The 12,745-nt window shown below is 35.7% G+C and overlaps 1 protein-coding gene and 1 long non-coding RNA gene across 4 annotated transcripts in view; one reads left to right on the top strand and one right to left on the bottom strand.

Moving 5' to 3' along the window:
* Positions 1-5,063, bottom strand: part of NFIA (nuclear factor I A) — a 465,394-nt gene extending 460,331 nt beyond the window's left edge. The window contains exon 1 of one of the 3 annotated variants that reach the window (XM_087889786.1): positions 4,540-5,063. In XM_087889786.1, the coding sequence (XP_087745912.1) occupies positions 4,540-4,635 (96 nt within the window). In that variant the 5' untranslated portion in view covers positions 4,636-5,063. The remainder of the gene's footprint in view (positions 1-4,539) is intronic. The other 2 variants (XM_087889785.1, XM_034415211.3) reach the window with 2 other exon arrangements.
* On the top strand, positions 1,832-8,281 carry LOC117664305 (uncharacterized). The gene is made up of 2 exons (XR_004590990.3): positions 1,832-2,204; positions 7,256-8,281. It is a non-coding gene; the product is annotated as an uncharacterized LOC117664305 (long non-coding RNA).
* The last annotated feature ends 4,464 nt before the right edge of the window (positions 8,282-12,745 follow it).

The raw sequence follows: 12,745 nt of genomic DNA, 5'->3' as shown, positions 1-12,745 counted from the left end.
ATTGTGTAATAGTTAACATGCATAATATAACAGTGAAAAAGTAGTTAACAGTATTAATGTTACTAAAAGATGAGACAGAATGGGCTACAAATGATAAACACTTTTGGAAGTGTTCAGAAATTTATGTTGTCCTGACTGCAAAACAAACTGTCTTTGATAAAAGTTGTGAGGCAGGCAGATGAACTATTAGATGAAAAACTGATCATATTCTCTGCCCCGATATGAATGTATTGTATTTCCTTCAGAAGACACGTTTAGTCAGTGAAGCGCAATCTGTCAAAGTTTTCTGAAGTTGTAATCTCTGGCCATTAATGGCATTCTTTCATATGAGATCGTGAAATTTATCATCTAGAATTCATATTTTAGTGATTTCTGTCTTGAGAATACATACATTTTAAAATCAGTAGTTACACACTGAGTTGCATTACAGGCCATCCTGACAATTTTAGTAACTTCCAGTGACAACAAAGAATAAATATGAGTTGCAACCAAAATGTCATTCAGGAATTAAAGGGAAGAAATTAAACGCCTGATGTTATACATATTGCTTTAGTAATTGCTTCCAGGATTAAAATTATTAGTAATTAGGAAAGAATACAGTATTAGATTCCCAGTTCTAACTTAATATTGGTGGATTCCTGTTGGCAGCTTTGTTCCCTAAATTACTGTTATATGCTGAACAGACACAGATAAAAGCATGTTGTATGTAGGTTGATAGTGAAAAGATGTCTAGGTTATAGAGTTTGCCGCTCCAAAGAATTATTTTTAAGAGCTAATCATCTGTAGACATATATGTGAAGAATTTCTTTCAAAATAGTTCTTTATTAATGACATTGACATAAATGCAACAAATACCTCCATTGTTCTCAAGGATATGAGTCAGATACAGGCTCAATCTATTACTTTTTTTTTAACACCAGTCAAACATCTGAACATTCTCAGCATCTAACTCCAAAATAATGTTTCCAAATTATTAATGTTTTCATCACCTGCGTAATAAGTATGAGTGAAACAGGACTTGAGAAGGCTATCAAAAATAGCACATGCACCTTGATTCATAACTTTTGGAAACTTATTTTAATATATTAAATACCTGTTAGATTTTATATTTTTCCCTCTTAAAAGAAAAAAAAGAGAACTTGATTTAACTTTGACATCTTTGGAGTGCCAATTCATTTTCAGAAGTTTTTAAATTAAGGATGTCATATGAGTGTTAGCCTAAATTAATACCTGTTTCACAAATGCCATGATTAAAGCATGAGGTAGACAAGGTTAGATTTCAAAAGATTTCTTGCAAATCATTACAACAAATGTAATTACTGTTAAATATACACATGTACTGAGTCTTGCTTACAGTACTAGGAAATGTCTGATGATGCTGAACATATTTACTTGGCAGTAGAGTCTCTGGAAATATTACAAATACCTTCAGGTTGTAGTTTCCTTAGATTTTTTTTTTTTTACTCCAGAGAAGAAATTAAACATCTTGACCACTCTATCTGATAAAGATAGAAAGACCAGTTTCTAATAATGGTGTCGAAGATGTGATGAGAAAGCGGGATTACAAAGTTTAAACAATTCTTTCTTAAAAACATACACAGAGAGAAGTCCAAGCACTGAAGATAATTTCAATTTTAGCTGATATCTAACTAAACAACTATCTAACTACAAACACGCTGGGGACTGTATGAAATTATGCCATGAAAAAAGAGAGAGGGAGGGCAGGAGGGAGGGAGGGAGAGAGAGAGAGAGAGAGAGAGAGAGAGAGAGGGAGGGAGGGAGGGAGGGAGGGAGGGAGGGAGGGAGGGAGAGAGAGAGAGAGAGAGAAAGACTCAGTCCCAGTCTAGGAGATTACTATGCCCACCCTTACAAAACAGCCATTTCTTTCATTATAATAGGTCTTTTCATCAAAATGACACAGAACCTTTAAAATTTGGACAGCATATTCTCCTACAGTAGAGACGGCAGCCACTTCAAACCGATTCTGAACCTGTTCCCTGAAATAAAACAAACTCGCTCCATTGACATACATAAATTGTTTACGACTCATTAAAAAGCAAAATTGCATATCACGCGGCTGGCAGCTGGGTCCATGCGGTGGAAAAGGGGCATTCACTCATCTCTTTGTATGCTGGCAGTACCAAACTGAAGTTTAGCAGTAGGCAGTAGCTGAGATTGTTTTGTGCAGCCAGACGATGCATGAGGTAACTTTCAAAGCTTCTTTTTTTGTCTTTGTATGTTAAAATGCACTGTGTAGCAGAGTTTTGATTAAAAGAAGTTAACAGATGCATTGAGATTTAAGGGGGAAAATATGCTTGATGTTATAGTAGAGGCATTAAAATTGCTTACTTTTGTATCAATAATTGAATCCCGGTCTGAAAACGGACCTGTCTGTTACACAAAAACTTGCATAGATGGAGTGTTTGTGTAAAAGGAAAAACATAACAGTTCTCCTTTTTTAAAAATTATTATTAGTATGTTAACTTTTAACAATGTGATTTTTTTTTATCTGTACTTTTAGGGAATAAAATTAGGTGGTATGCTAAAAGTTTAAGAACTTTCCGTAAGGCTTTATCCAAACAGTCTGTCTAGAAATAAAGCTTGTTTATTTTCTTGTCAAGTGCATTGCTTAATGTTTCCAGCCTTTTATTTTCTATGTATTATACTTAAAATGATCAAACATAAGCATCATCGTGAGGTATAACACAGTCTAGGGCATGCTTTTAAAAGAGAGGCAATCTTTTAAGATACAATATTGGGATAATTTTAAGCAGCCCCAGCTTATCAGAAGAACAAGGCAACAAATAGGTATACTGACATCTTTAACATCAAACTGTGCTGTCATGTACATATACCAAAGCAGTGTGGTTTTATGACTGTTCAACAGTCACATTTCAGAATTTATCAAGCTAAACAGTCAAATTAAAAGTCAGACTATTTCAGAGCATCCAAGAACATCCTTTCTGCATTTTCTCCTGGCAGAAAATCTAATTGGAAAATTAGTAGTTTGATTAAAGTAGTGAGACTTCCCCTCCTTTAATTAACCAACATCAGCATGTAACATATACCTGGAGACTGCCAGTTAAACTTTTTTCTAACAAGTAAAAGTTAAAACAAATATAACTCCCCCAACAACTTTTGATGCAAGCAACCAATTCCACCAAACTGAACAATGAAATCCTGAAATCCTTCCGTAGTTCACTTTTTCACGTCTTCCAAATCTGCAGGAGTCCTAAACTTCTCAGAGTGACAACAAAATTGATCTGGTAGAGAAGTTTCTCATGTGTGTGTGGGTGCATGCATGTATATATGTAAAATTTTATGTTCCCACTTACTTGATTCAGTATATCAAACAACACAATGCCACAGTCCATTTCATGATAATTCCACTCATCAGTCCTTCTTTAAAACAAAACCAGCAACAAACCGTGATATCTATGTGAACTGAATGGAAGAGGCTCATAGTCCAGTTAGGAGCACATAAAATATGCATTTTCTGGCAGTAAAAATGCTTCTCTTCACAAAATAATAATAATAAGAAGAAGACGAGCAAAATCACTTTTTGCCTTAAGAATTAAAATTACCGAAAACTTAAAAAAAAAAAGCTTTTGAAAAAGGAAAAAGAAAAGAACAAGCTAACAAATTAATCCTTAACGGACAGCACGCTAACGAGGGCAGTAATGATTTGAGGGCTCCCTTCAACACAACGGGGTTTGCATCTTTGCTACAATGAGCTATTGTGCATCCTCTTAAGTCACTGTATCTTTGCTAGACTCAAGATGTCAAAGGTTGTCTGGCCCGAATGACCATGACATGTGAGTTAACTCATTCTGAGAGTGCCTTTGGAAACTTTAATAAAACTTTTAATTGCATCTGAACGAAATTCAAGTGGGGGTCTATACAACATCCACCTTCTGAACCTAACTGGGCAGGAACCTCTTCGAACATTAACAAATAAAAGGAAACATTAGACCAGCTCCTTCTATGAGATAACATCCGTGCCATCAAATGTCCCATGCCATTAAAAAAAAAAAAAAAAAAAAAAGCCAACAGAGCTTTTCCCTCCTAAAATTGATATGGCCTGCAATAGCTTCAATTTTGTCAACAAGTATAAAATATACGCACTCTATTTATATTTCTACCCATGCAACCACATGTTCACAGGCAGAGATAGAACGAGAATCTGCCACGCCAAAGTTCAACGAAGCATAACAGCTCAATGGGAGAAAGAGTGAAACGAAAACTTCGTCAAGCTACCTATCCAGCTAGGTTTAGCAAGAAAAGTGCAGGGAAACCAGCCTGAGTGGGGAAAAGCTGCCACTGTCTTCAAATGCAGGGCACACCAATGGTCTCTTGTTACAGAGGGGGAAAACACACACAAGTGGGACAAGTGGAAGGCTGCTCCAGTGAAGAGTGTGAAAAAAAAAATCCAAATGTTAATTTGATAAATGTGAGGTCTGGGACATTTTGTCAAAGAGGGAGGGAAAGTAGAAAAAAGGAAGGAGGGGGAAGAAAAAGGCAGCCGCGCTGCCAACTCACCATCCACCAAGTTCTGGCCGAGATGTCATAGCAGAGCTGCCATTTGATGGATCCGTCGGAGGTTTTCCCTGCCATTATGCTGTCAGCAAGCTTCATCTGATGCTAACTCACGGGAGATAAGACACCTAATTGAGAAAACACTTGCACTGGCATGTTGGGCAACATGTAGCCCGGTCCATACCATATGGAATCATGGGTAAAAAAAAAATCTCCTTGACAGTGAACCAATCTCTCACAGACCCAGTGGCAAGGTGAAATGGGGATGAAAAGTCATCTGCTTCTAGCCTTGCTGTCTTCTCCTCTCTCTCTCTCTCTCTCTCTCTTTCTCTCTCTGTCTCCCCCTCCCTCTTTTCTCTCTCTCTCTCTCTTTTTTAAAGTAAGAAGCCACCGCTTAACATCAAAGAGAGGAGGGTAAAATTAGAGTTTCATCACTCAGATGATTTTGGTTTACAAAGTTTTTCCCCTTTCGGTTTTTCTTCCTCCCCCCCCCTTAAAAAAATGGAACAGAGACTTAGTCCGACAAAGGCAGGTAGTGGACTGCAGAGGGAGATTGCCACAGGCTATTAGCCTAAAATTTCTGCTTGACAGATGGAACTGCTTAGAGACTATCATGCAATGTTTTGGACGTATGCTTTTTTTTTTCCCTCCTCCAAAAAGAAAAAAAAAAAAGGATTTCAAGACTGATTCTGTATCTGTTTATCACAGCTACTTTTCCCATGAATGTGATCAGGGAGCAGGAGGAAGAAGGGGACTAGAATGAAGGTTTCAATTTAATTTAATTTAATTTAACTTAATTTAATTTTTTTGGCATTATGTACAATTTGGTAGGTAATCATTTTAAGAAATAAAGAGGAGAATGCAGATCTGAATTACTGAGGATTGTTATTTCTTCTTAGTAATTAAAAAGGTTTTATCTTCCATAATATTAAAATATTAAAAATGTCTTATGTAAAAAAGCCTTCTTCTTCTTCTTCCTCCTCCTCCTCCTCCTCCTCCTCCTCCTCCTCCTCCTCCTCCTCCTCCTCCTCCTCCTCCTCCTCCTCTTCTTCTTCTTCTTCTTCTTCTTCTTCTTCTTCTTCTTCTTCTTCTTCTTCTTCTTCTTCTTCTTCTTCTTTATTTTTTTTACATGATTTGAATATCTAAATGCCAAATGATATATACTTTCAAATATAATCACATAATAAATAGCATGCTACAGATCTTAATTTCCATGAAATCAAATATGTTTTCTAAAGTATTGCAATAAAGGAAATCATATTTATTTCATTTGTTTATTGAAGATGACAAAGTTTGTCACTTTTGTTTGTAGGATGTTCTATAAAGACGCATTTCCTGTGCTACTAAATTATATGATCCAATTCCTAAATATTAAAAGAAGTTGTGCAGTCTTAGCAACAACATGAAATCAAAGGATAATTCTTATGGAATCTCTGGAATGCCAAGGAAAGTGTCAATTATGTAATGTATCTATATATTTTTAGCAGCCACTCAGTTATATTCCATATTTATTAGGACGTGTGTCACACAAGTTCAACATTGTTTACTTTGCAGGAAATGTGCATAATTGTACAGTTGAATGCCATTGTCATAAAGTTGCATATATGAATGATCAACATACTTTCCCTCCCTTTTAGTTGCACATTTCTCAATCAGATATAGACAGACCGGTAGATTATGTGAGAATACAATATAGAAGTAGAGACATGAAAAGCCTGAATGTCCTGTGCTGTACTCTTATTAACACAGGATTTCTCTTAATTATTTTATTAAAGGGAAATTGATTATCCTATTTTTAAGTGGCTTAATCTTTTGTTCTACTCATTAAAAAAAGGGAAGGATATGCTACCACTGTGACTTTGTGAGTAAAAATAAGCTTATATGTTTACATCCTAACAATGAATAATTGCAGAATCGTTAGTATGAAATACTATAGAAGGATTAAAAATTCAAATACTTTAGATTCTTCAAAACACATTTTCTTCTAACTCTTGAATCACATAGCATTATCAGGTGCAATTAGTTTCTAACCAGCTCTGGTAGCTCTATAGGGCTAAAGAATTTCATTTTATTTTATATTCAAAGAAATTGATGCTTTTTAGAAATGTCTTATTTCTTTTGATACAGTCAAAGATGAACACAGTTAGCTTGCATGCATATAAACATCTCTTTGTGTATAACACTGATTCATAGATATGTTTGGTGTGTATATATTCTAAAATCAGTATCGCAGGTGCCTGACATCTCATTATGCTTTGTATATTGAGTGTCAACTCCTTTTCAAGGGAATATCAAAATTGTAGTCAGAGCCAAAGAAGAAAATAAACATTAGAAAAAGATAAATATTATCACAGTGAGCCTTCTGATTGATGGATTAAACTACCTCCAAGATTCAATTCAGTTTGATTAAAACTGTTCTTTCTTCCTTAGCCTACCTGATGATCTTCAAGACTTACTTGTTAAAAGTAAAACTACTAAACAACAACCAGCATTTAAACAATATCAGATCTGATATTTGTCCTTCTCTACAGCTAACTAGCAATTGTGATTATTAAGTCAATAACTGGACCTACATTGTTTTCTTCTATTAAAATGCAGCTGAATAAAAAATGAATTGCAGTCTATATGATTACTGCCTGAGGCTGACACAGGCTTATATGATCTTATATTGACTGATAACTGTTCTATTTATTGTCTTTATGTTGTTCAACCTTCACAGATCTTTGGACCTAACACTGAAGCTACAAATTAACCACGAAAAGCCCATAAAAAACCTCAGTGACTGCTGGAGAACAAAATTCAGAATGAATATGAACTCTCTTCATTGCAAATGTACAGTAGTTGGAAGTCAAATAAAGAACCAATGCTGTTAAATAACTGTGTTTTCGATCCAGAACAATTAGGGTGCAGTTAACTTTGCCATTTTTCTCTATGATGTGGGTGGCAGTGAATCTATTCTTGTTGAGCCACGAGTCTTTTTCTAAGTGAGCTGTTACTAATAGCCTTGAAAGAAGATTAAATGCAACATGTTAAATATTACAATTATTGTGGAAAACAAAATTATTTGGTGAACATAATGGGGAGCAAATCAAGCATTTAACATGATCCAGGAAATGCTGCTCTAAACAATTGCATTTGTTTTATGCAATTTTTCCCCCTTTGATTACTGACAGATGCCGTTTTGGAAACAAACATCTAAACAGTTTTCCTTCAATCACAGAAAAGGGAAAAGGAAAATAATAAGTCCCACACATTAGAAAATGACTACATGTTTTGAATTTAACTCTTGTCAGTCACTGTTCTGCAAACATGACATGTCAATGGCTGCTATGCAAAATATTTCCATTGGAAGCTTAACCACAAAAGCCATAGTACCTTTGTTTCTTTTCTTATATTTTACATAGGGAAAAAAAGGTCAAAACTGAAATGCCATGCTTTATGGGTAATGACCCTTTAAACAATGTGTTTTGTTGTTAATCATCTGAACATCCACTGTATCCCTTCACATCCGGTGGATGATTGTGTCTTTCGGATTTATGTGGGATCACAGCACTTGTAGCACGTCTTTTTACCTAGCTGGATAGTAATAAATTAGCACACACTAACCCAAATATTATTATCAGTGAATTTTTTTGCTTGTATAGGTTAACCATTCATGGACAAGAATGGAAGAAAGATAGTGAATTGGTGTAACTCTACAAGAAGAGTAAAAAGTGTACAATAATAAAATATGTTAGGACCCATGGTTTGGTGATATGCAGTCTGTTGGTTATTAATAGCTACATTTTTAAAGAACTGTATATGTGTTGAATGTTTGATTTTAGGTTGTTAAAAGGAACCAATAGCATACATCTTGTATTTCTTTTGTTTCCAACTAAAATTTCAAAATCTGGCTGGACAAATTCTGCTGGGTCTAGGAATCACAAAAAAGCAGATTTATGTTCCCAATTCTGAAAGGGGAATCATTATCTACCCTGGCTATAGATAAATAAAGTTGCCTTTCTTATTATGGAAGATTAGAGGCAAATGTATTGCCTCTGAGTTGTAAAAGAAACTTAAGCACACTTTAGTTGCATTCTTAACCAGGCACTGAAATGTTACTAATGAAAAATAAGGCATTTGCTAGACACAATAGTGCTAGGGAATGTGCAATGCATTGAGACAATTCCTATCACAGTAACAGTATAACTGTGTAAGAGGTTTTACCCTCTCAGAATCTCACAAAGGTGACATGCAAATAAAACACAAACAACCCTATTAACAAGTTCTGATAATACCAAAAACTTATTGACTAGTTCTGCACCCTTTTCTTTTTTTTTAACCAACAATTGCCAACAAGACTCTTCTTCTTTGTCAATGACTAGGGCAAGTCTTCCCCACCACTGGTGTTAGTATTTCAGTAATTAGTAATATGTGAGAACCAATGTGATGCAGTGTTCAGAAAGTTGGATTAGAAGCAGGAAAAATCATGTCTACACTCAGCTCTAGAAACTCATTAGATGACTTTTGCTCTCAGTGCATCTACCTCAGAGGATTGTGTATTGAGAACTTTGTGTTCCTGGAGACAGGTAGAAAATAAATTATAGCAAACAAATAGCATTTGCAACTGTATTGTCTCTCAATATAGACATGACATATAACCAACTAATCTAAAAGGTACCAGAGGAAACTCCATGTATTAGCAAAGAAGCATTACTGGTGGTATTATTTTTAAGGATAATCCTACACTTTGTTGTACTTTGCAAATTATTGCTTGCATTTTATTTTTTTAAGTTCGGGTTTCTAATATATTTTTTCAGTTTGCAGGACTCTTTCATAATTCCCTAGAAGGCAAAATTTGAGGTAGAGAACAGAAATTATCTGTATGGTACTTTATCAAGGAATTTATGTTACTTCATTGTTGGAAGATGAGCGATTGGAAAATGAATGGAACATCTAAAAAGTGAGGTGACTGAAAGCAAACTGTAGTCTATTGATTAGAGTATGAAAAAAAATGGAACTGTTGAAAATCAGGAGAAGATTTCTTTCCTAAGGGAGTAAGCAACAAACAGTGTGTTACTGATAAGATTAAGAGAATAAAATTCCAAGATTGCAGGTCCAAACTTGGGCATGTATATTTTTATTTTTTATATAAATTGATCTATTTAGGGTTACACAGCATTTTCAGAAAAAAACCCCCAACTCATCTATTCAAACTGGGTCCTTGAATTTCCCATGAAAGTTCTTCATGGGAAGAACTTTGAACTTCTAAAAGGATATAGAATGCTTATTATGGCCAGGAGATACCTGACAGGAATACACATATTAATTGTCACAAATGCTTTCAATTTTAATGTACTAGATCTAGCTGTTGTTTGAGGTGTGATCTCTGGTCCATCACTCAAGGAATTTGGTCTTTGGCTCCAAAGGTTTGTGGGGGTATTTTGTACAGTTTATCATCCCACTGATGAAGCAAACTACACCTTAGTATGTCCTTTGGTCTACCTATAATTCTTTCCTGCTTCCAGTCCAACATTTTACTCTGATGGGCCTCAAAGATTGAATGAAACCCTCAAATCTGGGATCAAGGGAAGTCTACTAAGGTGGTCAAAATTGTGAAAATGATAACCACAACCACAAATTTATTACATATGTTAGACCATACAATATATGTAAAAAAAAAGGGCAGAATTTTAATAATACAGACCAGCCCACATATCCTCATGGATAGTCTTTGGACAAAATTTTCTGAACATTTGTTAGGTGAACAAATATTCACAGATTTTTCATGGAAATTATATTTTTAAAAGTCCAATTGTTTTATATGACTGAAACTCTTTTTTCTTAAAGTTATTTATCAAGCAAATAAAATGGTCTCCAGTCTTTGACCTAATTGTGACTTTATTTTATTCTGAATAATGCAGAATGCATAAAGAAATTCTATAGCATTTCATTTATGAAATAGGCATCTAGACACAAAAAGAACATTGTTGTGGTAGTGACACTTTATTGAGAAAGTATACGTGACTGTGTTTTTACTGCATACCATTAAGCATTGATTCACAACTAGGATCTGTGGACTACTGGGAATATCTACAATACTAGATATGATCACCAGTACAGGAATCAAATAATTTTGCTTTGCGTTATTGCAAAAGTTGCAGCATTGCAGATGGGAACACCAGACTCTCATAAGATCTGACAGTCTCCCAAGATTTTGGCTATTTATTAAATTTGTTGTTGTTAGTTAGATCCATCGCAACCCCATGGACAATGTTCCTCCAGGCCTTCCTGTCCTCTACCATCCTCTGGAGTCCATTTAAGTTCAATTTATTAAATTAGAATGCATTTTTTCTTTAATTTGTGGATCGTACATAAGGCAATTTAAGAGCGGCTCACATATACCATTAAGTGACCACAGATGCTGCATTGCACACTCCTGGCCTAGGTGATAATTCTCCAAAGCTTTACATTTAGCCCAGGGGGTGTCAAACTCAAGGCCTGCGGGCCAGATCTGGCCCATAGGGTGCTTAGATCTGGCCCACGTTGCTGCCCTGGAAACAGCAAAGACCTGGCCCATGGTGCCTCTGCCAAGAAAATGGAGCTCAAGAGGGCCACACGCAGCTCCCCCAGGCTCCGTTTTCAACCGCAACAGCCTCCTGTAGCCCTCTGTCAGCGAAAATGAAATCTGTTTTCACTGGCAGAAGTCTGAAGGAAGATACCTGCAGCCCCGCCTGGGCTACCATAAGTGCCCCTGACACGAGTGATGTCAACCTGGCCATGCCCACCCTGGCCATGGCCCCCCAGCTACCCGAGGTCAAACACAACCCTGATGCGACCCTCAATGAAATTGAGTTTGACACCCCTGATTTAGCATAAAGGAAAAGAATGAGAACTGATGGCAAGGATAGGCCACTAAGACCCCTTTATGACCAGTGGACTTCGACTACAGAATTCTTGAGCCAGCCAGTTCTGGGAGTTGAAGTCCACAGGTTGTAAAGGGCTTAGTTGTCCTTCCCTGATGTAAGGGGAAGTTTTAAAGTTTTGGATTTTGATTTATCTCTTTCTTCCAAATAATACTTTCTTATCTACCGATCTAGAGCTGGCTTCTCACTAGAAATTTCTGACAAACATCAAGTAGAAGGAAAGTTGGCCTGACCTCTGTGATATCAGCAGCCAAGAAGAATGGAATTCAGTAGCACTTCAAATAACAGCATGGTGAATTGGTGAATAAGTGGCAGAAAATATTGCTCCAAACATACAAATTCAGCACTGGTCCTTATAAATTCCACACACACGCACACACACACACACACACATGTATACATATCCAAGTAAGGGTATGGCTAGCTGATGAGAGTTAAATAGCTTGAAATAGATCTATACTAGTCTCCCTTTATTTCTTTAACAGCAAAATATAAATTATACACACACACACACACACACACACACATGTATGTATATATATGTATATATATGTATATATATGTATATATATGTATATATATGTGTATATATATATATATATGTATATATATATATATATATATATATATAGAGAGAGAGAGAGAGAGAGAGAGAGAGAGAGAAAGAGAGAGAGAGAGAGAGAGAATGAATATGAAGATTGAGGAGACCCAACAGAGTAAGCAGACAATCAAATGAAAACACACCTCTCTCCCTGTCCTATCAACCTCCTTATATAAAAAGCTTAGAAGAAAATGGTTGAGTATTTACAAATATAAAACCCTCATTTGTCATCGTTTCAGAAAAATCCAAATTCAGGAAAGTCCACTCTGAAGGATCCCTGAAATTTGGACTTTTCTGAATTACTACAAACAAACCGGGTTTGACTTTGAAGTTTGGAATTTATCAAAATCCACTGAAAAACGTCATGTTTTCCTTATTACTACATATATTTCATTAGAAGTGGTTTTCCTGTAAAAACAACAACAAGAGAGTAAATGATATCTAAGATACAGCGTTATAGACAGTAATCGAAATCAGTACATTTTTGCTTTTGTTGAGTAATCTACAATCACCTTCTGCATATTTTTCAGTTAAAGGCAAAAATTACAGCAGCTATTGCCTCAAATTAAACATCTCAACAAAGTTAGGCTTCTGAAGAATATGAGCCATTTGATGGTAGCAAGAAAGAAAATAACAGAAGGGTTTCAGATGTGGTTGCTTCTATACTGGCTACGTATGCTAGTCATAAACATTTATGTTCTGT

The sequence above is a fragment of the Pantherophis guttatus genome, chromosome 3 (assembly GCF_059756535.1).
Source record: "Pantherophis guttatus breed Tessera chromosome 3, ASM5975653v1, whole genome shotgun sequence".
NCBI classification, from domain to species: domain Eukaryota; kingdom Metazoa; phylum Chordata; class Lepidosauria; order Squamata; family Colubridae; genus Pantherophis; species Pantherophis guttatus.
This window is presented reverse-complemented; position numbering and strand designations above follow the sequence as displayed.